At 39.4% G+C, this 24,580-nt stretch overlaps 1 protein-coding gene across 3 annotated transcripts in view; it reads right to left on the bottom strand.

Annotated features, from left to right (window-relative positions):
• GRM1 (glutamate metabotropic receptor 1) overlaps positions 1 to 24,580 on the bottom strand; it is a 179,641-nt gene that overhangs the window by 19,239 nt on the left and 135,822 nt on the right. For all 3 annotated transcript variants that reach the window (XM_086877580.1, XM_086877582.1, XM_086877581.1), the window contains exons 4-7: positions 23,528 to 23,774; positions 17,351 to 17,519; positions 15,374 to 15,500; positions 8,918 to 9,848 (exon numbers count right to left, since the gene is read on the bottom strand). In XM_086877580.1, the coding sequence (XP_086733706.1) occupies positions 8,918 to 9,848; positions 15,374 to 15,500; positions 17,351 to 17,519; positions 23,528 to 23,774 (1,474 nt within the window). The remainder of the gene's footprint in view (positions 1 to 8,917; positions 9,849 to 15,373; positions 15,501 to 17,350; positions 17,520 to 23,527; positions 23,775 to 24,580) is intronic.

Below are 24,580 nucleotides of genomic sequence, written 5' to 3'. Positions count from 1 at the left end.
AGGTGAGCAACAGTGGTATCAGCTGAAACATCACACTTTGAGAATAGAAAGGAGGTAAACTGCATTCTTGACTTAAAAAATGTTAAAATGACCTCTAAAAGACTTGTATTTTAGGTCTTTATTCCATTTCCATTTTATATTTCAGAGCACCACTCTCACACCACATGGATTTGGGGATTGTTTTTATTCCTAAGGGTTTGCTTATGAGAGTTGGGACCTGATTTCTATATGTAATATAGAGAAATATCCATGGTTTCAGGTGATTAAGTGGATGTAATCTTCGACACCTATTTATGTATCTGACACTTCTTTAAAGGTGAAGTTTTCTTCCTTATTTTTTTCACAGAGACAGTTGTAACCAAAACAATGTGAGAGTGTGGAGCTAAGCAGATAAACAACACTTGCTTATCCCCAAATGAGAACACAATTGTTTGTAACACTCACTATTGAGTTGGTGCACTTCTGCAGCATCCTAACTGGATATGAATAATGTATACAAATACCAAAATACAAGGAAATGTAATAAGTGATCCAGTCGAGCAAGAAATTAAATTACAAGCGGTGTCCTTATTCCTGTGGTTTATGCCAAGAAAGATACTCACTTTCCCCAGGATTTCTGTAGCACTGCCTTTGCTTCCCCTCAGTCAGGGGGCAGAGATTATGGTACATAACTGTAAAGCTCCCCTCTGATGTGACTGTGTATCTTTTTGTCACTGTGCTTGACTATTGAGATTCATTAAACAAAGCTGCCTGGTGCTACAGCAGTGCCCCTAAGCAGAAAAACATTTTGTGATTCAGCATCTTGAGAGCTGCAAAACAAAAGAAGGAGTAGTAAAGTGAAGTTCTCCAGCAGTCCTTTGGTAAGAATCAGGCTGGACTCGGAGACTGTGTCTTAGATAAATGTCCTGTCAAAATCTCCTGGGAGAACAAAAGCTGTGACCACCCCTGAAAAAACAGTGGCAAAACTGCCATAGCCTGGGAACTTGTGAGAGAGGGAGGAAATTGCATAGAACCTTACACAGCAGCCCTCTCATCTAAAGGGACCATGCACATAAAATGTGGCTCTGGCTGACGATAAAGAAGCAGAAGTCTGGATGGGAGCACAGGGTGCAGGCGAGGTATCCTATAAGCTTATTCAATATAATCTGGGTTTTGTCTGAGGGGGGTTTATCCCCCTGCTCTTACTGAGAGGCCACTGCAGAGCCTCATAGCTTTTCCAAGTTATTTCTCCCCGATGTAGTCTCAGGCAGCCTCTGTTTGGCCATGGAAGCAAACCCAGAGGACTGAGATTGAACTGCCAGTTTTTGCTTGATCACAAACATCCCAGTCATAGCACATATTTTAACCCACTTCTCCTCATCTTGCAGTAGGAATGGCATGTGATCAGCTATGCCTGAGCTGGGACTCCCTTTAGCTGGTATAATTTCCAAGGAAAACTTATGGTGCTTTATGAAGATATGCCACTTATTTCTCATTAGAAGGATTAAAAAAAACCAATATCACCAGACTGGTTATTTTGCACATATACAGACAGATAGACAATTTGGCAAATAATTTGATATATGCACATGTCATGCCTGGTTTGTAAATAAATGTGGGGTTTAGTAGTCATTTAAATGAGAAAGAATGTAAGTATGGAAGTGATATCTGAGAAACTTTTATCCCTTGTTCTGCATTTTATTTTTGGTCTACGGGCCCAGAACTACAATTTATATGCATGATAATCAAATGCAAATTCAAGACTGTGGAGGACAATATTAGATATAATTACATAGATTAAATTAAACGGACAACCCTGCAGCAGGGCTAGAAGAGATTGCTATTGCAATGTTAAGTTTCACACTCCCCTGTTATTTTGTGTTTCTTCCCAGTTCTTTAACATTGGTTCTAAGAGTCTCTTTGGAACCGTGTAACTGTCTTCTGGGAGTTTTAAATATTCACTTAAATCAATATACTGACAAGGACAGAACAGCTTGACTGGGTTTGTTGTATTTTCTTACATGAAATTCACATCACGTCCACAAGAGAACTGGCTAAGTGCTGTTACATGTCACAGTGCTGTGTGTCTGCAAAATCATTCATGGTTTAAGACCAGTAAACAGCCCAGCAAAGCCAACAAACATAACAGCTGCTGAGAGAGAGATGTTTGGCATTAACACCTTCAGCTATCCTTTGTGAGCATGCAAGAGGCTTTCCCAAAAAGGCACTGCAACATCAGAAAAGGGTGGAGGACTACACTGAATATAAGATCTGGGAAAATGTCAAGGAGGGCTGCAATAGGAAGATGGATCAGACCAGGCCAGGGGGCTACCTGCCTTCCCTGTGGCAACTGTGTCACCAGGAGCCATTCTAGAACTGCAACAACCCGTGAAGGAAGCAGACTCCTCCATGATATACCCTTGGTGTGATGCAAGGGTGAACCAAATGTCCAGTGGTTTTGGAGCCCCATGCCCTGGTGGGGATCTGGGAGCCTCAAAACCACGGACCAGCACAGCACCTTGTGTCCCATGGTGCCACTGCCTACAGAGTCAGCCACAAAAACAGGGTGTGGGTATCAGTATTTTATTGGAGGTTAATGGGGAGATCAGATATACAGCAACAAAATCGAAATGCTTAAATAAACAACCTAATCTGTCCTGTACGATTTTGCCTTTGTTGTTGTTGTTGGTGGTTTTTTTCAATTTCTCTATAATTTCCCACTGGCAGAACTGCTGTTCTAAAATTCTCTTTCATAATACACCATTTCCCTCTGGGGTGAGCTTCAGTAGGATGGCTGTGCAGGCAAAGGAGGTTTAAGGGTCTTCTTGAAAGTCCCTTGGAATGTGGTATTTTCCAAGGTCTGTAGTGGTAAAAATCAGGGTCTGTCTTACTGTGTCTGCAGCAGTGGGGCAGGACGCGAGAAGTTTACCCACTGCATCTGTTTTCTAAATTGCAAAGCAAGGAAGTCTACCACCTCCTATTAGATTCAGCAATCATCTCTATACTGGTTTGGCACTGCTATAGGAAGTAAAACTACACAAAATGCTAATCTGTGTAAGAGGCATTTAAAGATAATTCTTATGTGCTGCAGGCTAGATGACACACTTCAGGACCAAAGAAAATACTTCTCACGTTGGGCTTGTGTCCTGAAGCACAGGATTTCATATATCTCTTTTATAAGAGAAGGTACAATGGTGACCAGTTACTATTAATCCTGCTTTCACTTTCCACTAAATCTACTTGTTTCAGAAGTTTTGATATATTTCATCCAGAGGGAAATATTCCCCCTGTGGCTGTGCCAGGTTGACATACATAGGTTTGTTTCGATTTTACCTACTTTAGACTGCAGAAATCAGGACAAAAGGCATTGTTTTACTTACATCAAAAGTGCTTTCACGTCTTCCATTCACACTTTTCTCTCTCCCTCCTTGCCTCTATAAACCCTGCTTAAAGATAAAATACCAACTTCACAGAATAATAACAAAATAGTGAGAAGATGGAGTACTCCTGAGCTCCTATTCCTGTGACAGGGTTGTTAGGCTGGATTAAGTGACAGGCTGTAAAATACCTACATTTCAGTAACAACAGCAGGGTATTCTGAGCATTTACTCTCTGCATCTGGAAGCTCCAAGTCTTGCCATGCTGCGTTGTGCATTTGCCTCCTCCCACCACGATGAAAACCAGTGAAAAAAAATTTTCTGGACTTACTTGTGCTAAAATTCTCCTCACCATGTGTCTGTGGGAGGCTTTGAAAATGAAGCAGGTGAGGAGCCCTAAAGCCTTTGTGGACTGTGAATGGCCAAGGGAAACGAGTCCAGTAAAGCACAACTTGTCAGTACAGTTTGCCCAAGATGAAATGGCAACTCAGCAAGTCAGTTTAAAGAGAATCATTAACTTACAAATAACTGGAGAGAGATAATTTTATAACTGGCAAGACAAAAAAGCAGGCAGTTCCCTAATCCATGCTAAGGGAACAGATGAGTTACCAAAGGTTACTGAGAACCTTGATTCTCAGTTAAAAAATGGTGAGGAGGCAGCCAACACAGAAGGAGAAAGGACAAAGGGAAGCAGGAAGAAGCTACTAGGGAATGTTGAGTTGTCTGCAATTTTTTATTGGAATAAAGTTAATCAAATTTGAGAAATCCATGAGCCAGATGACTGCCTGGATACTGCTTAGACTGGATACCTGTGACAGCAGTCTAGATGCATGGACTGCTGAAATGTGTGTAAAAGATAAATCACAAATCAAATGTTTGGAAGTACATTAAATCAGCTATTCATTTCTAAGGGCAGACAGCTGGATGAAAAATAATTGAATGTAAATATACAAAAACTGCAAAGGGAAAGCAGATAGCCTGTGCATTAATGTGGAATCCTGGCCATTCAGTGAGTCTTGCTAATTGGCTTCCTATTAACTCAGATCTTGCTATTTAATGTATATTGACAATTAAATCCTCACTTACTCTGATTCAAAATGCAGTAAAATGTTGTCCAAACCTGCCGTCTCAACCATAAATTTAAAATAATTAATATGTGAAGATGGAGGGAGCAGATAAGCATCAATGCCAGACCTGGAGCTTGTTACCCAAAGACACAAAATGGCAGAAAAAACCTTTCTTTCTGTGGTGACTCCTGCAGCACTGATTCTTCTCATGCTACTGCAACCCACAAAAAGCATGAGAGAAGAGGCGGGCCTTGCTGTGTGGCTCAACTCTATTTGAATTGTGTGTGTACTACAGAAAAGCAACACAAGAGACCTGCAGGCTGCAGGCCTGACTTCAGTCTCCTGCACATTGTGTAGGGTCCATTGGAAGCAGTGTCTGGAGAAAGCACTTCCTGAACCCTCGTCAGAATCGACATCTGAAGTGTCACTGGCTACTTTTTTCTCCATGTAGTACAGGAGGGAGCACTGCTTCCTCAGGGAAGGGATCGTACAGGCACAGTAAAAACATCCTTCTCTTTGAGCTCATAGACCAAAATAACTTTTGTGGCCAAGAAGGCTAAAGATCACAGCAAGATACACAAAAGTTTCCATCTCACATCTGGAAAAAATAAAAAATAGATGCAAAAGGCTCTCCTAACAAATGCTGCTATGCCATCATCCTATAACAGCCAGGATCTTGTAATACTATCAAGCAGAAAGTGAACAATAAATGTCCCCAAAAAGCTTCAACACAAGCAGCAGATATCACTCTCTCTTCATCTCTCCTGATGGAGCTGCTCCATTTTTTATACATATTTAAGTATTCATTTGACAAGAGGGAAAGAATGACAGTTACTTGGTAGTGAAGACCACAAGGGAACCCTCAGACCCAGATTCAAGCTCTCTCACAGAATAATAGAAAGTATTTCCCTAGGGTTTGCATTATAATGTTCTTTTCTCTGTTCCAAAATACTGCTGGACAAGAACATACAGAAAGGAGGCTGGACAGCACATAATCCAGTTATAGAGCATCCACCTGGGAAATGAAGGAGATGCTCTTAGCCTAAGTGAGGCTTTAACTGTTGGGGTAAGATTCCCTCATGACTTCCAAATGTCTTCCTCTCTTTTCCATGGGAAAAAAGAATGTCCCCCTGGCTGAGGGAAAATATTTACCAGCAAAGCCTAATTCAATGAAACATTTTGAAAGGCCATAATTTTCTGATGGAAAACATATATATTCCACTGGAAAATTCCCAACCAGCTGTATGGAAAACAATGCTGGTTGTAATTGCTCGTAGCTTCACTCAATCAAAGTAAGAGCGAATTCAAATCCTCAAGACTGCTTGAACCATCTTGAGAGTGCAACAGATCAGAAAAGGCCGTGTGCTTTATTATTTATGTGAAGACAAGTGTTACTAAGAAATTTATTTTCACTGAAACTCTGTTGGCAATGCAGCTGGGACAGACATTTTTCAAGATGACTTTTCTGACCTCTAGATCAGCACCAGAGGTTTTCAGCTGAAGGTTTTGAATTGACTAATTGATCCTATGTTAATAGACTTTCCTGGTTAATTATTTGCTCTACTTTAGGAAGGAGAAAGGAGGAATGTCTTGGCTTGCTCTGTTCCCCAAGCTATACTAGTTAAACTAACAGCACAACATTGCATGAAAATGCTTTATGAAGGCTTATGTAAGTTTGATTTGTCCTTGTAAATGTAAACTACTTTCCATTTTTAAAACTAATTCAATTTAACCCTATATCTCCACACTAGTTTAATTTAGATGGATAACCCTTTTCTGTTTAGGAGTTGGAATTCAATGGATTAAGCAGAGATTTGATATAGAGAGAAAAAGAGATGAAAACTGAAAAGCAGGAAAAAAAAGCAAACTAGGAAGAGAGAGAAGGCATAACAAGATAGTTGAATACACCTAGAAGGGAAATCTTCTGAGTGCAGAACTGCTGGCCATTTACAGACAGAAAAATGTGGCCACAGGGAGAGACTATTGGAGAATCTAGAAAGAGAGAAACATACTTACAGGGATTAGAATTACTGAAAACATGGCAAATAAATCCCAGATTTTGATAAGGAATTAAAACAAACAAATAAACCAACCAAACCAAATTAAAAAAAACCCCACCCAAAATCAAACCAAAATAAAACAATCAAAAAGCAAAACAAAAAACCACAAACAAAACATTTGAAAATCAGTCTGGAGGTCATTCCTGTGGGCATTGAGCATGTACCAGTAGCTTTAAGTCCTGATTCAGGAAGGACTTGATTACACATTTAAGTTATCCAGGTGCTTCAAAGGCTGCAGCAATTTCTACTTTTTCCTTCTTTATTTCCACAGTGACTCGCTTTTTTATCTGTGTTGTCACAATGTCCTCAGAAACTTTGCAATGGCTAAGGAGCTAAAAAACCCCTCCAAAGGCCTGAAATTACTTTTTGTTTTGCCTTGTGACTTTATTTCCAAAGCTTTGTGTTTGTCTATTGAACTTCTTTCAGTTCTTCATGCCCATGAATAGAGAGATATGCTGTTGTTTTCCATCAACAATCCCAGGGTGCCCCTGCACCTGTGTTAGTTTGGGTGAAGAACATGCAGTAACTGCACAAGAGGTTTAGGGCAGAGCTGGAAATTTGGCTGTATACAAGACATGGATGCTTAACCTGAGGAAAAAAAAGGCATATTAACTAGGTATTGAGCTTTTAGTTTAGAAAAGCAACTTAAAACTCTGTAGAGCTTTTTTGCTTTGTAACACACAGGCTTAACAGAGAGGTCAAGAATATCTCACTAAACTTATGTAACAAACAAATTGCTAAAAAGCTCAGGTAAGCCCTGTTGAGTTTTAAAGGTGACAGTGATGAGGGAAAAGCTCAACTTTTGAACAGGATGTAATATTCTCTCATATTAAGAACTGTATTCTAAGTATATCACATTTGGATATTTTAAATTACTTTTTGATTTTTGTTTTTTTTTTTTTTTAATAAAGGTAGAAGAAGAATAAGCAGAACAGAGAATTAGTTATTAGATTTCTGATGACCTATAATATTCAAAAGCCCTTTTTTTTTTGGACAGACATCAACTTAAAGAAACTGTTGGCCAGAAACCACACTGCAAGGACACCACACTAGTTTGTTACAGACGTCTGAGCCCCCCTCTAACTACCACAGAGTCAGAGGAAGGTGGACCATGCTCCATCTTTGTATTTGCATTAAATTCAAGCTCTTGGGCTACAGAGAGTTTTGGCCATCTCCCTGCAAGTGGTGGCTGCTAGGGCTGCTCCCTACCCCCTGATCTCTCTCTGTCTAGCTCAGGAGTCAGCAGCCTTGATTTGGCCTCTGTGGCACACTGGGCTGTGTATTTGGGTCACTTATGTCTCCATTCCCTTCCCTTCTGACCCCCTGTATAGCAAAAAAATAAAATGTACTGAAGTAGCATTAAGACAAAATTGATCACAGCATGAGTTTCCTACATTATCATCTACCTCCATCACCAGGACGGATGATGGTTCTTATGCAAACTGAATCAAAACCAACCTGAGCGACTCAAAGGAATCTACAGATCCCAAAAAACTGGAAATTAACTGAATTTCAATTCTACTGGAAAGCTCAAAAAATGTAAGTTTCACTGATACTTTTTTATTTTTGTTTTTTTAATTGGGACAAAAATCATCTAAGCTCATATCTTTTAAAGATTAAAAACCAAGAAAATAATAAAGAATGTAAATTTTAAGACAGCTTCTCACAGGGAGATGCTGCTTGAAGTAGCAGTTCTCTCTCCCGCTCTGCTGCATCTGGGTTGCTTTTAATTATTATCAAGGAAAATAACGAGTTCTGAAGATGTGAATGCAAGTTCATTTTCACCATCGGTTGACTTCTGCAACTTTCACACCAACGCTGGGTTTGAGAACATGAAGAGATTCACAGGAATGATGAGTAAGAGTATTGCTCATAATGCTAAGTACTAAAGAGAGCACAGGGATAGCATGGTGCTTTTGAATCACTGTCATGAGGACTGTCACAATACACTACCTTAAAAGCTAGCGTTCAGTCCTCAGCTTTCACACACATTCCAGTGGCCTTAGGCAAGTACATGTGATTTGCAATCATTCAGACAGAGATTTCTTTTCTAAAAGGCTGCAGTAGCACTTCAGTTTGAACATAATGCAGAACAGCTGCATGTCAGGGTGTGAGATCCCTGTCACACGCACATGTGACAGGGAGATGCAAGAAGCTGCAAATGGAGCTCGGTTACTCTGCCACCGCCTGACCTGCCCCAGTGGCAGAGGGAGTTGTGCACAGGGTTGCCTTCAGAGCAGGAGAGATGATAATAAGCAACACGTCAATATCCATCTGAGGCTTAGGGCTAAAGGGTCATTTCCACCTTCTCTGCTACACATGAGATGAAAAACTGTTACATACCTTACTATTCAGCAGACTACAGTCAACCAAGAGAGGATGGCAAAGAGAGGACATATACAGATAGATGTGTACCTGCAGTCAATCCACTTACTTTGGATTTCCAGCCCCTGGCTTCTTTCTCCGGAATATGTTGAGGAAAGTGTTGGACTTGCAAGGTGCCTTGCCATCCCCGACATGCATACGCACCACATCTGAGGTGGTGAAGGCACTGCGGACGTTCCTCTCAGGCTTGGCTATAATGATGTACATCTTAGGAGTGAACATGCACCCCAGAGCCACCGTCACGCTCAGGCTCACCGCGAAACAGGTGGTGATGATCTTGTAGTTGCTCCCGAAATAGATGGGCACGAAGGCCAGCCAGATGATACAAGTGGTGTACATGGTGAATGCAATGTACTTGGCCTCGTTGAAATTGGCAGGCACATTGCGAGTCTTGAAGGCATAGTACGTGCAGCTCATGATGAGGAGTCCATTGTAGCCCACGGGAGCCACGACGCCCAGGTTGCTGGTGTTGCAGATAAGGTAAACTTCCTTAATGCTGGGGTAGGAGAGGATGGGCATGGGGGGCTCCAGGATGATCAGAGTGATCACCAGTGTCAGCTGCACGCTGATGAGAATGGAGGCGATGACCACCTGGGCCCAGGCGCTCATGAAGCGGGGCTTGCGGGTGCAGATCTTCTTCTTGCTGCCCGCCAGGATGCGCGCGATGCGGTTGGTTTTGGTCACGAGGGCGGAATAGCACATGGCGGAGGAGAGGCCCACCAGAAGGCGCTGGAGGTAGCAGGATGTCGTGGTGGGTTTAGCTATAAGGGTGAAAGGGCAGACGTAACCCAGAAAGATGCCAGCTAGGATTATATAGCAGAGCTCACGGCTGGAGGACTTGACAACAGGGGTGTCTCTGTAGAGCACAAAGATAAGGGTGACAAACATGGTGACCAGGATCCCCAGGCAGGAAAAGACCACAGCCACAATAGACTCTATATTGCTCCACTGGAGATACTTTACAGGGATGGGTTCGCAGCCTGCAGTGTACAGAAGAGAAACAGAGTGTTAGAAAGGCAGCTCTGGAAGAACTCTTTTTGCTGGATCTCAGTATAAGCCAAATGTTAGCATATGTCTGTGCGACATGGCTTATTAAAACCATTTTACAAAGGAGTGAACTGCATCATGGAAAAGTTTGGATTAAGTATGTTCAAAAAACATTTTTCTTTTGGGTGTCCCAAACATTTTCTCATGATGCTGAAACAGGAAATTAGATTTGGAAATATCTGCTTTCAGAGATACCTGATAACAAGCCCCACACACCAAAGGCACAGCTGGGAACAGAAGCCAGACAAACTCACCATCATCTCTTCATTTCAGCAGGGAAAGCATTGTTACAAATGGGTAGGTTTTTTACCTCCTCAGATGAATTTATTTAATCATTACCACAATCACCATAGTTAGATCTACTACATATTTTTTTTGAGATTGATTTTATAAATAATATAAATTAATCAAAGGTCTATGGACAGAAAAATGGTAATAAACCCAAAATTTTAATGGAACTGTATCATAGATACTATACCTTCTTAGTACATTTCTGTTTTATTTCTCTCCACACTATCTTACTCTTATTTTGTCAAACCCTCTGCTTGTTGTTTTCCCACTAAATAATATAATTTAATTCTCTTGGAAAAGTCAAACCCACAGAATATGCATGCCTTGAGATAAAAATGGGAAAGAGTTTCCTTTCTGACTAGTACAGATGTACAAACATAGGTGTCTGTTGAGATGGTACTTAACTGCTCTCTCCCACACTCAAATTAAAGGAAGCTCTGGGTATCTTCCTCACTGTGCTGAAGAAGTAATAGCAGCAATAAACACTACAGAGAAAATAAAATCCTATGTGTTGATAAGATGTTATGGTTGTGAAGCTGTTATGGACAACTTTCATTATGGCATTTTCTAATTTCTGTTCTTGACTTAATAGTTCCAAAATGCTTTTAACACCTTTCTTTGTCCCAGAGGAAGTATCCATGGCCTCTTCCGCTTCTTGTCTCTGTCCTCCTCCAGTTTCCCTTAGACACAGCTCACCTTTTCTGCCTTTCCCCCCCTCTCAAGTATCTTTCCTCCCAGTCCCTCACCATCCCTGTCTCAGTTCACTTTACAGTTCAGTTTTTCTAGCCACCTCTCCACCCAGGTGTTTTCAATATAAACTTCTGGTCCAGCTTTTCTCATCCTGGACTGGCTGCTCATGAACTCTGTCTATCTGAGTTCTTGGAATGGCTGAAAAGAACAGGGAAAAGCTTGTGAAAGAGGCATTTTTTCCTCTCATTTTTTGCTGCTAGACCTTAACAAGGGCCCTGATGTTGCGATGGCAAAAGTCGTGCTCAGTCCCTTCCTCCTCAGTGTGGAGTGTATTTGCAGAAACCATCTGTGAACTAAAAGCTTCTGAGTCCCACAGTTTTGCCTAATTTATATGCATCTTCCATATGATGACACAAAACTACCATCAGATACCTCTACTGTAATGCAGATATCTGTACTGTTATGTGAAGTCCTTACTTCCAAATAATTTTGAAGTAAGACAAGATCTAAATCAGGGTTGAACAGTTTTACTGTAACCTCATTTTGAGAAACAGAAGAAATAATGTGGGTTTTTTTTAAATTAAAAAAAAAAAAAAGAAATCAGCCCAAGGCAAAGTCTTGACATGGAAAATTTCTCCTTGAACTTTTAATGTCTCCCAATGTCATAGGAACTGGAAGAAGGTTTTAAATTCTGTAGGCTTTGTGTCCAAGGCAACTTAACTACAGGTGGTGTTGTTAGAAACACCTGTAGCATCAAAAATAATAAAAATTATAGCAGTGGCTACCAGAGCTCTTATTTTATAAAGAAAATATTATAAAATAAAGAGAAAATTTTATAAAGAAAATTATTTTGCTCAATATGGTCAGTTCAAGACTCAGATAGGAAACCTGTACTTCTAACCAGTACTTTTGTGATGAAATATGAAAGAAAACCTCTTTATTAGAAGTGTGAGCCTTTGGCTGTTGGCCCCAGCAGCCCTGACTGGAAGCTGGTTCCTTTATGATTTAATAAAAGACTAAAGATGAGAAACTACTGCTCATTGATTAATACATGTGAAGCTCTTCTCATACAAGAATCTGGTCAGTGGTTTTTGGAAGGGTTAAGTTTCAATATGGACTTCAAGCTTAACAACATCAAGACATACATTATTCCATTTTAAACTTCAGGGGCTTAATCCAGATCCAACATGATAGTTAAGCCTATCATTTTCTTTAAGCTTATCCTGTGTAAGATTTGCTTAGAAATGTTTCATTAAACCAGTGTAATTCATATGCACCAGCAAGCCCAAGAACCACATATTGTACAAACTGCAAAAGGTTCCCTACACTGCTCATTATCAGCTAACAGTTGCTGGTTGTCAGCACATGTGAAGGTGGGTCATTTCCCAGCTAGGAGAAAGTGGCCTCTGGAACCCCACTGAGACTGGGAGATGATACCCAGGAAACTGTGCATGCATGTATAAAACAAAACAAAACAAAAACCAACCAAACAAAAATAAACAAAAATCCCCAAACAAACAAAAACCTCAAACCAACTAACAAATAAAAAAAAGCCCCCTCAGCAACTAACTCAAACCTCAAAAAAATCAGAGCAAATGCTTCACAGTTACAATTTTCTGGTAAAAACTGTCTGATAGTTTTCATGTACTATTTCCCCTGCATTTTAACTGTGAATAATTTCCAAGATCAGAAGGTTAATCAATTTTTTTTTTAATTACTATATTCATAGTGCAAGGACAATAAAATAATCTATGATGTTTTCTGAGGTCATTAACACATCCCAAGTAACTGATGGCCCCAAAACCTTATGATTCTTTTAATAAGACTATAAAACTTCCTATAAAATCTTGTTTTATTGCTTATTTAAGATGATTTATGTAAACTGAGTTTACTAGCTTGACTTTCATCCTTCTTATACTATATTCTGGTACTATAAAAGATTTCTCTTGGCACAAGGTCTAAGGTACCGGCATTAGTGGCTATTTCTCAGCTCAGGTTCTCATCATCTGTGGTGAGAAATCCTTTGTGCCTCCTGAGTCCACTTCACTGAATTAATATTTAAGGAAAGCAATCAAAAAAAAAAAATTGTGTACATTTAAAAATAAAATTGAAATACCAGGAAATTATGACTGAGCAAGACAGACTGATTTCAAATGGAGAAAATGAGCACCTTGAAAAGCATGTCTTATGAAATAGGTTAGTATGTGCTTCATGTTTCTTAAAAGGATTAAGGATTTTAGAGCCTCCATCTGTGATGGAAAATGAATCTAAAACCACATATATGTTTAGCATTTAAGATTTAAGGCAAAGGGAAAAACAATCTGCACTGTGAGATATTACTGTCTGTGTCTAGATGCTATGGTGACTGTCAGGGCATGAATACAACACATAAAATCAAGCTATAAAAACATGTTTGATGGGAGTCCTGGCAAGAAAAGAGAATTCCAAATTAAATCATACCAATGGTGACTCCCACAAAGTTCAAGAGACAGAGTTCATCTAGATAAATCACCTTCTTTTAAAGATGAGGATGGCATCAGCTTCCTTTCACAGCTTTGTACTTTGTAGTATAGTTCAAGTAAATCAATTTTAGGGGGTTAAAAAAAGAAGGTTTTTCTTCAATAAGACAGACTGAAGAAGCTGTGCAGGAGCAGACTGCCATTTCAATGTTCTCTAGGAAATAAGTTGATGGCTATGCTGTCATTTGGCTGACATTACTGTGATTTTAGAACAGCAGCAGTCCAGTCTCCTTGCTGAGAAGAAACACAAATCAGCAGGTCATCTACTGATTTCATTAAAAGTTAATAGATTGCAACATGCCCCAGAGATTTTTTCCAGCACTGATTCTTTCCGCAACTCTTTTCAGCAGTGCCTGTCATTTTGACATGACCCCTTTTGAGCTACTCTGAGCAGCTGGTAGCACTGAACCATATTCCCTCAAGTACTTATTGATCTCTCACCAGGTTTTTACTCTGGCTTCTTTTTAATCAATAAATCCCTTTTTCTTCCCTGAAGAGTGGATACAAACAATTCTGTGAACCTCCAAGACCAGCAAAACCTGTCTGTGTATGGATAACTGCTTTAAAATTAGCAGATGCTGCTGTCCTAGGGACAGGAATTAAATACGAGCATTTCAAATGGTCAGGACACTTCTGAAAGTTTCTGTGGACTTTTTGGTTTCTATTAATACCACATGTGTTTCCATTATTTGGGCCCTTACAGAATGTATTTTTCATTAACTTCTCTCCTGGCAACCCACTGACATGAAACTTGAAGGGTCTGAATGATCACTGAGATTTCTGTATCTTGACAAATCTGTTTGTCAGCTTACCTGCAAACCAGAGCAGGGGCAGGGCAGGGTGGTGGGAGTAGGAGTGGGAGGTTTGGAATATAGACACACATCTGGGATGTGACCATAACTTATTTTCCACAGAAAACCAAGACAGACAATAGGTCACTTTTCCCAGTCTCTTGTGATTAATAGCGTATTTTTACCCAGAGAAGTGACTATCTTTCCCTTTCAAAATACGTGCTCTGAGACCTCATTTGGCTTCAGTTACTAGCTCGAAGTATCTCATGGAATTGAAGTTTGAGGGTTTTGTCTATGTGCGAAATGTTGCAGAAACATCTATCTGTCAGCCAGTAAAGGACAAAGATGTGTTCAGTTACACATTTGATCTTTGGCTAGGTGATCAGATTGTTTCTCTGACTAGGAATGATGCCCTGCTGAATGCTGGCATCCAAGATTTGCAGAAGTGACATGGGACAGAGGTGCCTCTAGTCTTTCACAGTGGTACAAAGCAAATGTTAAGGTCAGGGTGATGCTTCTCAATGTGTTGCAGTTATTTCTTTGGGGTGATGGTTGCTGCCAAGCTCAGAGCAGATGTGCAGCTTGACCTTGATAGGTAAAAAATAAACAGAAGGATGCCAAAGCATGCAACTCATCCAAAGCATATACACAAGGGAGACCAACTCTAACTCTTCCCACACACCCTTTCTTAGGATTTTGTTGAAATTCCTCTTGCTGGTGGGTGCAGTGAGAATGATCTTTGTACCAGAGTCCGGTAATCAGTTACTGAAGGTCCTGAAATCCCAGATAAAGTGCTACTAATTGCATGGTAAAAATTATCAGAAAAGAGTATCAAGTCCATATGAAAAGAATGCACTGAACTCTTGTGATAGTCACTGCTAAATTGCAGCAAATGCTGCTGAGTTCATTAACAGTCTTAACAGCTTTGTTAGTACTTGTGCTAAATGAAGGAAAGGAACAGACTATAATATTTCTCCTTGGTGGAAATTTTGCCGTCTTTATTGTCTCTGCAGCTGCACTAGCTGAAAGAGTCACCCTAAACTGCACTGGAATGGGTGTCCAAATATGAACCTTTCAAATCTCTGCATGCTGCCATCTCACTGTCCAGCACACAGCATTCTCCTTGTGCCCTGTAGAAAAACAATGTTTGGAGGGACACATCCTTACCTGTCAGGTCAGCATTTGGCCACCAGCCGAGCTCACAGGCTTTACACGTGAATTCATCCTGAACAAATTCATTCTCCTTGCAAGCAGTGCAAATCCAGCAGCAGCTCACTTCTCCTTTCCTGATCACCTGCAATACAAAATATATCCTTGGTTCTCATCCTCTATCAGACAACAAGGAGGGACACACCACCACCACCCCCCAACAAACACCTAACACAATAAACTGTTTAAAACATTGCAGGATTCCTGTGTTTGGCACATTTCAAACAGCTAGAAAACGTGAATCATGATCTTGTATCAATCCTTGTACTAAAATTTGTGCTTAGGAGTTCAAGGATAACCTCTCGGGACAATTTTATTTTGTTTTGGGGAGAGCTGTTCTGAGTTAAAACCATTTTCACTCTGGTACAGAGGCATGGTGAATGCCATATTTTTAATCAAACTTGAGACTTAATCTGTGGCATGGCAGAGGGCAGGACAAGCAGCTCAGCCCACGCTTAATATCTACTGCATAGTAAAAAGCAGTAAACAAAGTCAAAGCTTATAACACAGAGTAATTAATGCACATAAATATATATACATGTACACACAAGCACATTCACATACACATACATTCCAATTTATGTGGAAGTCTCTCTGGGGCTCACTACACAAGTGTAAATAGAAATTAAAATAAGAATGAATTACAAAACATCTTGCTTAAAGGTTCTATTGGGTTCTAGCAGAAAAAAAAATAAGCAATGACCAACCTCATGCTTTGGAACACCTCTTTTAGTGACAAATGTTCCTGAAAACTTTCTTTATTTGCTGTGAGAGCTGCTAAATGTAATGATCCAATGCTGAAAAGATTATTTCCTTGTCTTGATTCCTAGTTTCATTACCCTGAGGCTAAAAGAAAGATTAAGGATATCTCTGGCTCCTAGGGCTTTCGCAAAGACTCTGGCCTTGTTTGCCAGGAAGGAGGAATCCAGCCTTTTCTTCCAGATCTTCCTCTCCATCTATATGCAGAGACAAGTAAGTAGTGAAATACAAAATGTTTATTTTATTGAATACTGGCTTTGTGGGCTTTTTCTCGTTGTTAACATTTCCTCATGCAGTCTGTGGAGAGAGTCCAATAGACTTCAATGAGAGCTGAAGCTGGCATTTTGTATGCATGGTGTTTACATATACACACATACACAAACTGCACAATCTCAAAAACAGGGAAAAGATGTTTTGGAGGGTGGTAAATACCAATAATGTTTCTCCTCCAAGATGTTGGAGTATGTCACTATGCCTTTGCCAAATCATCAGTCGCTTATTGCTTAGAGTAGCAATATAGAAATAAAAAAGCTGCAAATGTGTTTATTAAATGAAAATAGAAAGGAACGTCTGCTCTAAGGAGATTTTGCTGAATTGGCATCTTTCTCTTTTAAACTTAATGCATCGATTTTGACAGTGGTGAAAAGCCTTTTTGTCATCCAGACATGACTGGTAGCAAATTATTTGTAGCCTGATGCAGGTGCTACTGTTTGGTGAACACAGAGTGATTTCATTAGTGTTTCCATTAGTCCTGTTGTGAACATGAGATAAAAATAGGTGCAGGGTTTGTTGTTCAGTTGTTTTTTTTCTCAACTTTTTTTGCAGGTGTAATTGCTGGAACAAAATACTGGATTCCCAAGGTTTCAAGATCAGCCCCCAAGTGAATCACAGCCACTGAATGTTGTAGGCAATGACTACATGAAAATCTTTCTCACATAAGGTAAAATTCAAATTCTGTCACATTGGAAGATTCTGCATCCCTACAAAGGGTGATTTTAGAGAACATGGGCCTTCATATAGTGTTAAAGATATCAATCAATGAGTCTTGCCATAATTTTGGCTTTCCTGAAGGAAAGGAAGTCCCACCCATTGGCTTGAAAGGGGCTTTCTTGGGTTTAGGAAAAAAACACTGATTGGATATTCATATTTCTATAGCACAAAGTGTCTGAGGCACACCTTAATCTGGCCCTTCAGGCAAGGCTCGCTGCACACAGATCGGACCATTCCGCTCTTATTCATCTGAATCCTGTAGTCGTCAATGTTGAGCACACCCTCGTGCCAGGTCCCGATGAGGACGTAGTCATACCGGTTGGGCTCTATGTACTGTAGGTTCATGATGTCATATCTGCAAGGAAAAAACAATGAGTCACTGTCCTGCAACATAAAGGACAAAAAATTTACCTTGGTCTTCTTCTTCTTCCTCTTAATAGTCATGTTATCCCTTAATACCAGGGACTTGGCTTTCACAAAAACCCCAAATCCTTTAGGATTTGCAGCAGAATCACAGGAAGTGTCAGCTCTGATTGACACACAATTGCTGATTGCCTGCCTTGCTTGCATAAAACCATGGGTAAAAGGTTGTGTGTCCAGGAGGAACTACACACCAAAGACAGTAAACTCTGCTGAAGATGCACATGTAGGCAATGTCTGGATGCTGTGTTTTCAAATCATTTGTCAAATCTTCTTTAACCTTCACTTGGTGTCTCCATGCAGGCAGGTTGTAATACAGCCCTTGCTGGGAACTCCTGAGCAGAAATGCTCAAACCAACCTAACTGGTTTGCTGTAAGTTAGCTGTAAGCTCCAAGTTCGACCATTCATATTGTGCAGCCCAGCGATTCTGTCAGGAAAAGTTAGCACCTCAGTCACAACAATTACTTCCTCACCCAAGGCAAGCAGGAGAGCACTTCCCAAGACTAAGGTTAGGGAAGCATAAAAAACTGCTACAATAAACATCCAGCCTACCCCATTGCTTTCAATGTGTTGGACCTGATGTGTGTACATCCCTTATTGATAATTATTATTATTAATTCTTCTACCCACAGAATGTAGCTTGATTCTCAGTAGGAAATAATCAGGAATGAGAGAATGAATTTTGGAGTGTGTAAAGAGAGGAAGAACCACAAAAGAGGCTAAACCCACAGCCTCATCTCTTAAGATGAGAAGGGGGAGGACTTTGTTTAATAAATGAAAAGAAAAAGAGCATTGAGAACAAGGAATAAGCATTAGAGCTGAAAATAACAAAGGATCTTATATTTTTCAAGCCTGGGATTTACTGCCTTCCTTTTCTGTACTGGATTGTCTCAGTCTCTAGAGAAAAAACCTTTTGTTTATGATGGGTGCTGTTAATCTGCATGTGCTTTAAGAATGAAAGGTAAGCTAAGCAAACTATGAGCCATAAATAAAATTGGGATGTTTGGTTGTGAGCAGAGACACATCCATTTTTATTTTTCCATTTTGATGTTCAAATATGCAAAATTTCAAATCTCTGCACTTCACAGAGGGAAGAGATGCTAGAATTATTCTCTAGAGTGGAGCAGAGTAATTTTATTAACTAAGCCTTTTCTTTTCTAAGTCTCTTTTAAGTTTCTCTAGTTAAAGATGATTTAAAGAAATGCATATTTACAGCTGTAATTAGACCTCGGTTTCGCAAATATGCATTCTCAGATAATGCCAGTGCCACTGCAGAGCTCCGCTGAATCAAGTGTGAAAAGGGACCCCTGCCACTGAGTTCAATGGAGCTCCAGGCAGGAGGCAGCTCCACTGGTTGGGAATTGGCCCCTAATCAAGGCATTGCTTAGGAAAGGGGTAAATTTCAAGTTCATTAACGAACAATTGCTTCTCATATTCCAGTTCTTCTAAAGGAAGTACCTAAAAAAAGAAATGCTGTTTCCAGGCTTGTGAAGAATCAGGATAACAAGAATCAGTGAGAGTCAAGCATTTCATAATTGATACTCAACAGACAGGACTAAAGCTCAGCAGAAATGTGCCTGCCTCTTCCTAGCAAGGAAAATGTACTTGGATTTTAGTTTGACCTTATATTAGACTGATACAAAATCAGTTACTCTGGGCTGGAAAATTAATTCAGGAAGGGGAATAAAAAATTATTAAAACCTCACATTCCCCTAATGGAATTTTTGAGCCCACACACATTTTTTCATTTTAACAAAAACACATCACAAAGCACAGAGTGACATGAATGCAACATCAATTAAGAGTTTTTCTTGTGTTCCTGTAATACAATTCCCCTTCCTATAGGTTACCTGTCAAAGAATAAAGTATGTAGATTAAAAGCTCTTACACAGTCATGCATTATGAAAAATTGTAGTACAATGTTTTCAGCTTTGATATGCAGCTTGAATTTTAATAGGAAATATGTGGTCTAGCAAATACACTTTGTATATGGAGATGTGCTTAAGTTCTTTATCCTTTCCTGATTTTTTCTAAATGAAAAGTCTGTGCTTTGGGCAAAGACAAATTCAGTCCTGGAATACGTCCTCCCATCCCCTCGCTCACGTATGGATAACTAACAATTTTGGGCTTTTTCCATGCTAAAAGTTATGACCCCAAAAGAAGTGGGTTTGCCAAGAGTTGTGAAGCTCTCAGAGAGTTAGACTTCTTGGAAGCAGTTGTATTTCACACACACAGCAGCATTTAAAGAAGCCATGAAAACATTCAGGGCATAAGAAAATTAATCCTTCTTTCAATATAAGAACAAGCTCTCTGGTATTTTGGGAAATTGTATGGCCCAATAGGTGGTGTCATATGAACAAGTTACTTGTAAGGCAAGCCAGAATATAAATCAGATGGTCACAGGCACACTCCTACTTTAATTAATCTGAGATAGCTGAAGTTACCTTTTACCATAGCCATAATACCAGACTGGTACTGGTGTTTGCTATCCTGGAAGACAGGACGGAAAAGAGCAATTCTGAGCAATGCTGGGATGAAAATGGATGAAATAACCACCCATGAATTCCAAACCAAAAATGCATATTTGAAAAAAAAAAAGAAAAAGTTTGCATTCAAGTTTGAAAGCTTTGCATAAGGCAAAATTTGACTATTTACTCAGAGCACTGCAGTCAGTAGTGTTACCATGACTGAAATCTGAACTATTAGAAATTTTGAACTAAATAGGCTAACATGATTCTAAGTCCAAGTCTAGTTAAGATGAAATGATAGGTGAAATTTTTCTCTTAGTTTGTGAACCTCAGAATTTGTGCACATATCAAAGGTTCATTGTAGGGTCTGAAAGTTCTCTTGTCTGTTGTCACAAAGCATTTTATGATCAGAGGTCTATGCAATTCACTTGTTCTAGAGAGGTAAGGTTCTTCATACCAACCACAAGGTAAAAGGAGGCAATTGACTAGAATAGACCAGATCTAAAAAAGATATCTCTGTATGACAGAGAAGGATATTGTGTTGACTATTGCATCCTTCACACTTTCTCCAGCCATTTCTGGAAATTTGAGTGATATGATTGCTACAGGGAAAGGAAATGTGAGCTACTCAATGAAACTAAAAGTGCAGCAAATTTACCAGCATGTTCTTAATGACAGTGTAGTGAACACATACAGCTGAATTTTCAGACTTACAACCATGCCATTTTTTCCCAGAGGCACTGCAGCCAGCTAAATGACTGCATTTTTGCCCTTCCAATAAAAACTTGCTTCATATTTCTGCATAAGGGATATTCAAAGAAAAGATTCTTCACAGAAGAAATATACATTTGGCTACATGATTTGTGTTTTCCACTCTCATTTTGATAAAACCTTGAAAACATTAATTGAGCCTGAGATAGAGAAACAATTGTCTCTAAACAATAGGTTAAGGTTTCATGAAGCTGTACAGGTTTCAAAACAGGAGATTATGGGAGGGCCAGACAAACATAACTACAGGCAACTGTATCTGCACTACTCATGATGATGACAAATAGAAGTTTGTGGGAGTTAATTGCTCAAAGAACCTCACAGATTTTGAAAATTATGAGAAAGGTTGCTACCTTCTAAGAATGAATATTATTCCACCTTGTGAAGTTGATTTGTCCACGTGATTTGAGGACAGGATACCTAAAAAATTTTACACATTTGTATGACATTCTTGCACTTGCATAGAAGAGCAAAAAATTAGAGAATTTCATAGCAGGCAGACTTTGCTATATTTAGGTGTTGTATGTGGTGTTTATCTTTCCATTTTGCTGAGGTACAAAAGCCCTTTTGGGTATTGACACAGTGCTATGGTCTTTTCACTGATCCACAAAGAGACTTTCCACACGAAGCTGTGGGAACACAAACAGCCAGTCTGAAGCTACAGATGATTCTGTTAAACTACTGAATGCTGCCATACAGGGATCTGACAGATAACAGACCAGACAAGGATCAAGACACAAGGATCAGACAGATCTGACTGTGCAGATCACAGTTCATATGCACATAGCCATTCTCTGATACGACGTTGCCCGTATATACTGCCCATATATATTTATGTCATAAATGCCACAGATTGATCCAAGGGTCACAGAATGAATAACAAAAAGGTTAATTGAATTTCCTTGCCCAAATTTGCTAGCTCCAACTGTGAAAATATAAATGAGGAACCATAAAAAAAAACCCTCCCTACCTAAAATAACCTATCAAATTCTAAGTAAAGTAGGCCAGGAAATCAATAAATATAAACCTTGCTATAGACCAAAATGATGGATGGAATAAATTCTATCACTCTGGCATACTCAGAGAAATATTCTGATATAAACTCTCTTATGTTTTGAATTCAGCAACTGTTCAATCTAATTCTATGCTTGGTACTGATGAGAGTTGTGGAAATGCTCTTGGGTGACAAAATAATAAGTAAGAATTAGGCTAAAATTGGAAAATTACATCTAAACATCAAACCAAATAGCTAAGAGACAGAAAATGCAGCATATGCAAAGCTGGAGTAATGCTTTTATGGACACAAATAGTGTGCAAAAAGCATAAAGCTATACTAAGCAGTAATTTCTCTGTATTATCTAAATTATATGTGCAAAGACTTGATTTATGCATTTGTGTCGATAAGTATGTGTTCAAATGTAAGGGAATTGCTTGCTCCTGCTTTCAAAGCCTGACCTAACTGATCTGTATCTTTGTCTAAAAAAATTCTGAAGTCAACATTCAACAAGACCAAACTAACTAACTAGCTTTTTTTTGTGAATTAAATGTAACAAACTGTTTAAATGTATATACTGCTGACATATGACAATAGAAAAAAACCATAACAATATAGGAAATGGTAAAACATTGGCCATCTTGATAATAAAACCTAGTACTGGAGATAAGAGGTGCTTCAAGACCACTGTGTCTTATGAATACTCTTTGGAGGCATGAGAAGACATAAAAATTCTTTTTTGCTTCAGAGCCCTCCCTTTTTGTGGTGTTGGCACTCAGATGCACTTATGCAATAAGCCCAAAGATGGAGTGAGAGAGCCTTTTATAACACTTTAACAACAGTAGGAAAACAAACTTCAGTGAAGCAATCCCTGGGTAGGTTTCAATTAATAATGGATTTTGTACTTCAGCAGCTGAATTAAATGTATTTATAAAAAAGAAAGCAAACAAACAAAAAAAAATCCATGGGTTAAAATAGAACCCACAAAACTAAATGAAGATCTCTGTCAGTGTGTTCCCATAAGAGAAACAAAGGTGATATCCAAGTCCACAAAGGTGCTGTTTTTCCCACTGCTTGGGGACATCCTGTACCTGTACATGTCTGCTGTGGGGGGTAAACTATAGCAGCTGCCATGCCTGGGGACAGAGCCCAAATGAGTGAAACACAGAGACTTCTGACAAAAAAAACCCTATTATTTTTCCTACTCTACACAGACCTACCTTTAAATTCTGGGACTGATCTAATTCTATTTGGAGTGAAACAAATTAAGGAGATCATAAAGGAGCTTACCAATCAACACCCTGGCAAGGTTTCAGCAGCTGGAGAAGGATGTTCTCTACAGCCCTCTATTCAAAACCACGTCAAGTAAACGCTTCATTAAATTCCAATAATTGCCATTAGGCTTTATACATACTAAAACCCTGGTGCTGAGACCCAATAGTACCTTTCACACCTGAAGTCTGTGAGTAACAAGGTTTGTCATCTCCTGAAGCACTAGAAATTTTTAGGCTATACTGTACTTCCTCTCCCAATATAAGATACCATTATCTTATGGTATCTTATGGTATTACCAGTGTTATTCCTGGCTGTTGGAAAGGCTGTTCCATGCTTCATGTTCCAGAAAAAAAGCCAAAGAAATCTACATCACCAAACAGAGTAACATTCCCACTCCCCACCCTCTGGTTTAATTAGTTGAGATGAAGCCTCTTTACCTTCCAGGGGCATCTCCCTTTTCATCGAACCAAACTTCTTCTCCAGACACACCAATGAATGAGGATTTGAGGAGGAACTCCAAGAGCTTGCTGCCATCAATTGGCTTCATAGCATCACAAAGTCCAACATGTCCGGGGCAAAGGGAGTGATGCATATTTTGCAGCCCATAAGCCATAGCATATATTGCATTGATGACAAATCCCATTTTACTGTCCTGCACATAGTTTTCTTCTAAGCTCTCATTGCCTACAACAGTAAGAAAAAAGTGTTATTATAAAAAAAGATGAAATGACATGAAAATATGAAAAAGAAATGATATATAAAAAGGGATTTGCTTCTTTCCTGTATAAAGCTTTAGAGGCATAAACAAGGTATCAGTCAGGGATTTAAAATAAATAATAAATAAATAAATAAATAAATAAATAAATAAATTTAACACTTGCCCACCACCGCCCCAGAAATCTTGAATTCATTAAAAGTGAAATTCTTCGTGAGAAAACACCTGTTAAATCAAGTTGTCATCTTTTGTTTGTTGTTTTATGAATTTTTCCTTGTCATTCCACAATGTTACTTATTTTAGGGAAGGTTATTCAAGAGGATAGGCTTCCACTCGAACAATTTTTTTAAATAATTTCCTTGACAGATTGACTTTTTGCTACATTTGAAGATTTTTTTCTTTTTTAATCTCATGTTTTTGAGGGTCAAGATAGCAATGTCCCTTTCTTTCAGTGTTAAAAACAGAACATAAATCAGCATCACCTCTTGAGTTATCAGAAACAGTCATTTTAGTTAAAAATGGCCATAGATATACCAGTATGGGATTGCTACTGAAAGTCAGCCAATGTTTGTAGCACTGAGTTTTGGTGTAACTGCAGCCTGAGCACACAAAGAAGTCTCCTTCTTCTGACCATGAACAACATGCCTCCACAGGTTTTCTCCACACGTAGGTTTTCCCTCTGACCTGCAGCTGGGCTGGCACTGTCAGAGGCTGCTGTTTTTCGGCTGCACTTCACATCAGACCCTGCTCCTGGGCTGCTCCCCGCTTGCCTTCT

Source organism: Cyanistes caeruleus, chromosome 2, assembly GCF_971803275.1.
Source record: "Cyanistes caeruleus chromosome 2, bCyaCae1.hap1.1, whole genome shotgun sequence".
In the NCBI taxonomy this organism is placed as follows: domain Eukaryota; kingdom Metazoa; phylum Chordata; class Aves; order Passeriformes; family Paridae; genus Cyanistes; species Cyanistes caeruleus.
This window is presented reverse-complemented; position numbering and strand designations above follow the sequence as displayed.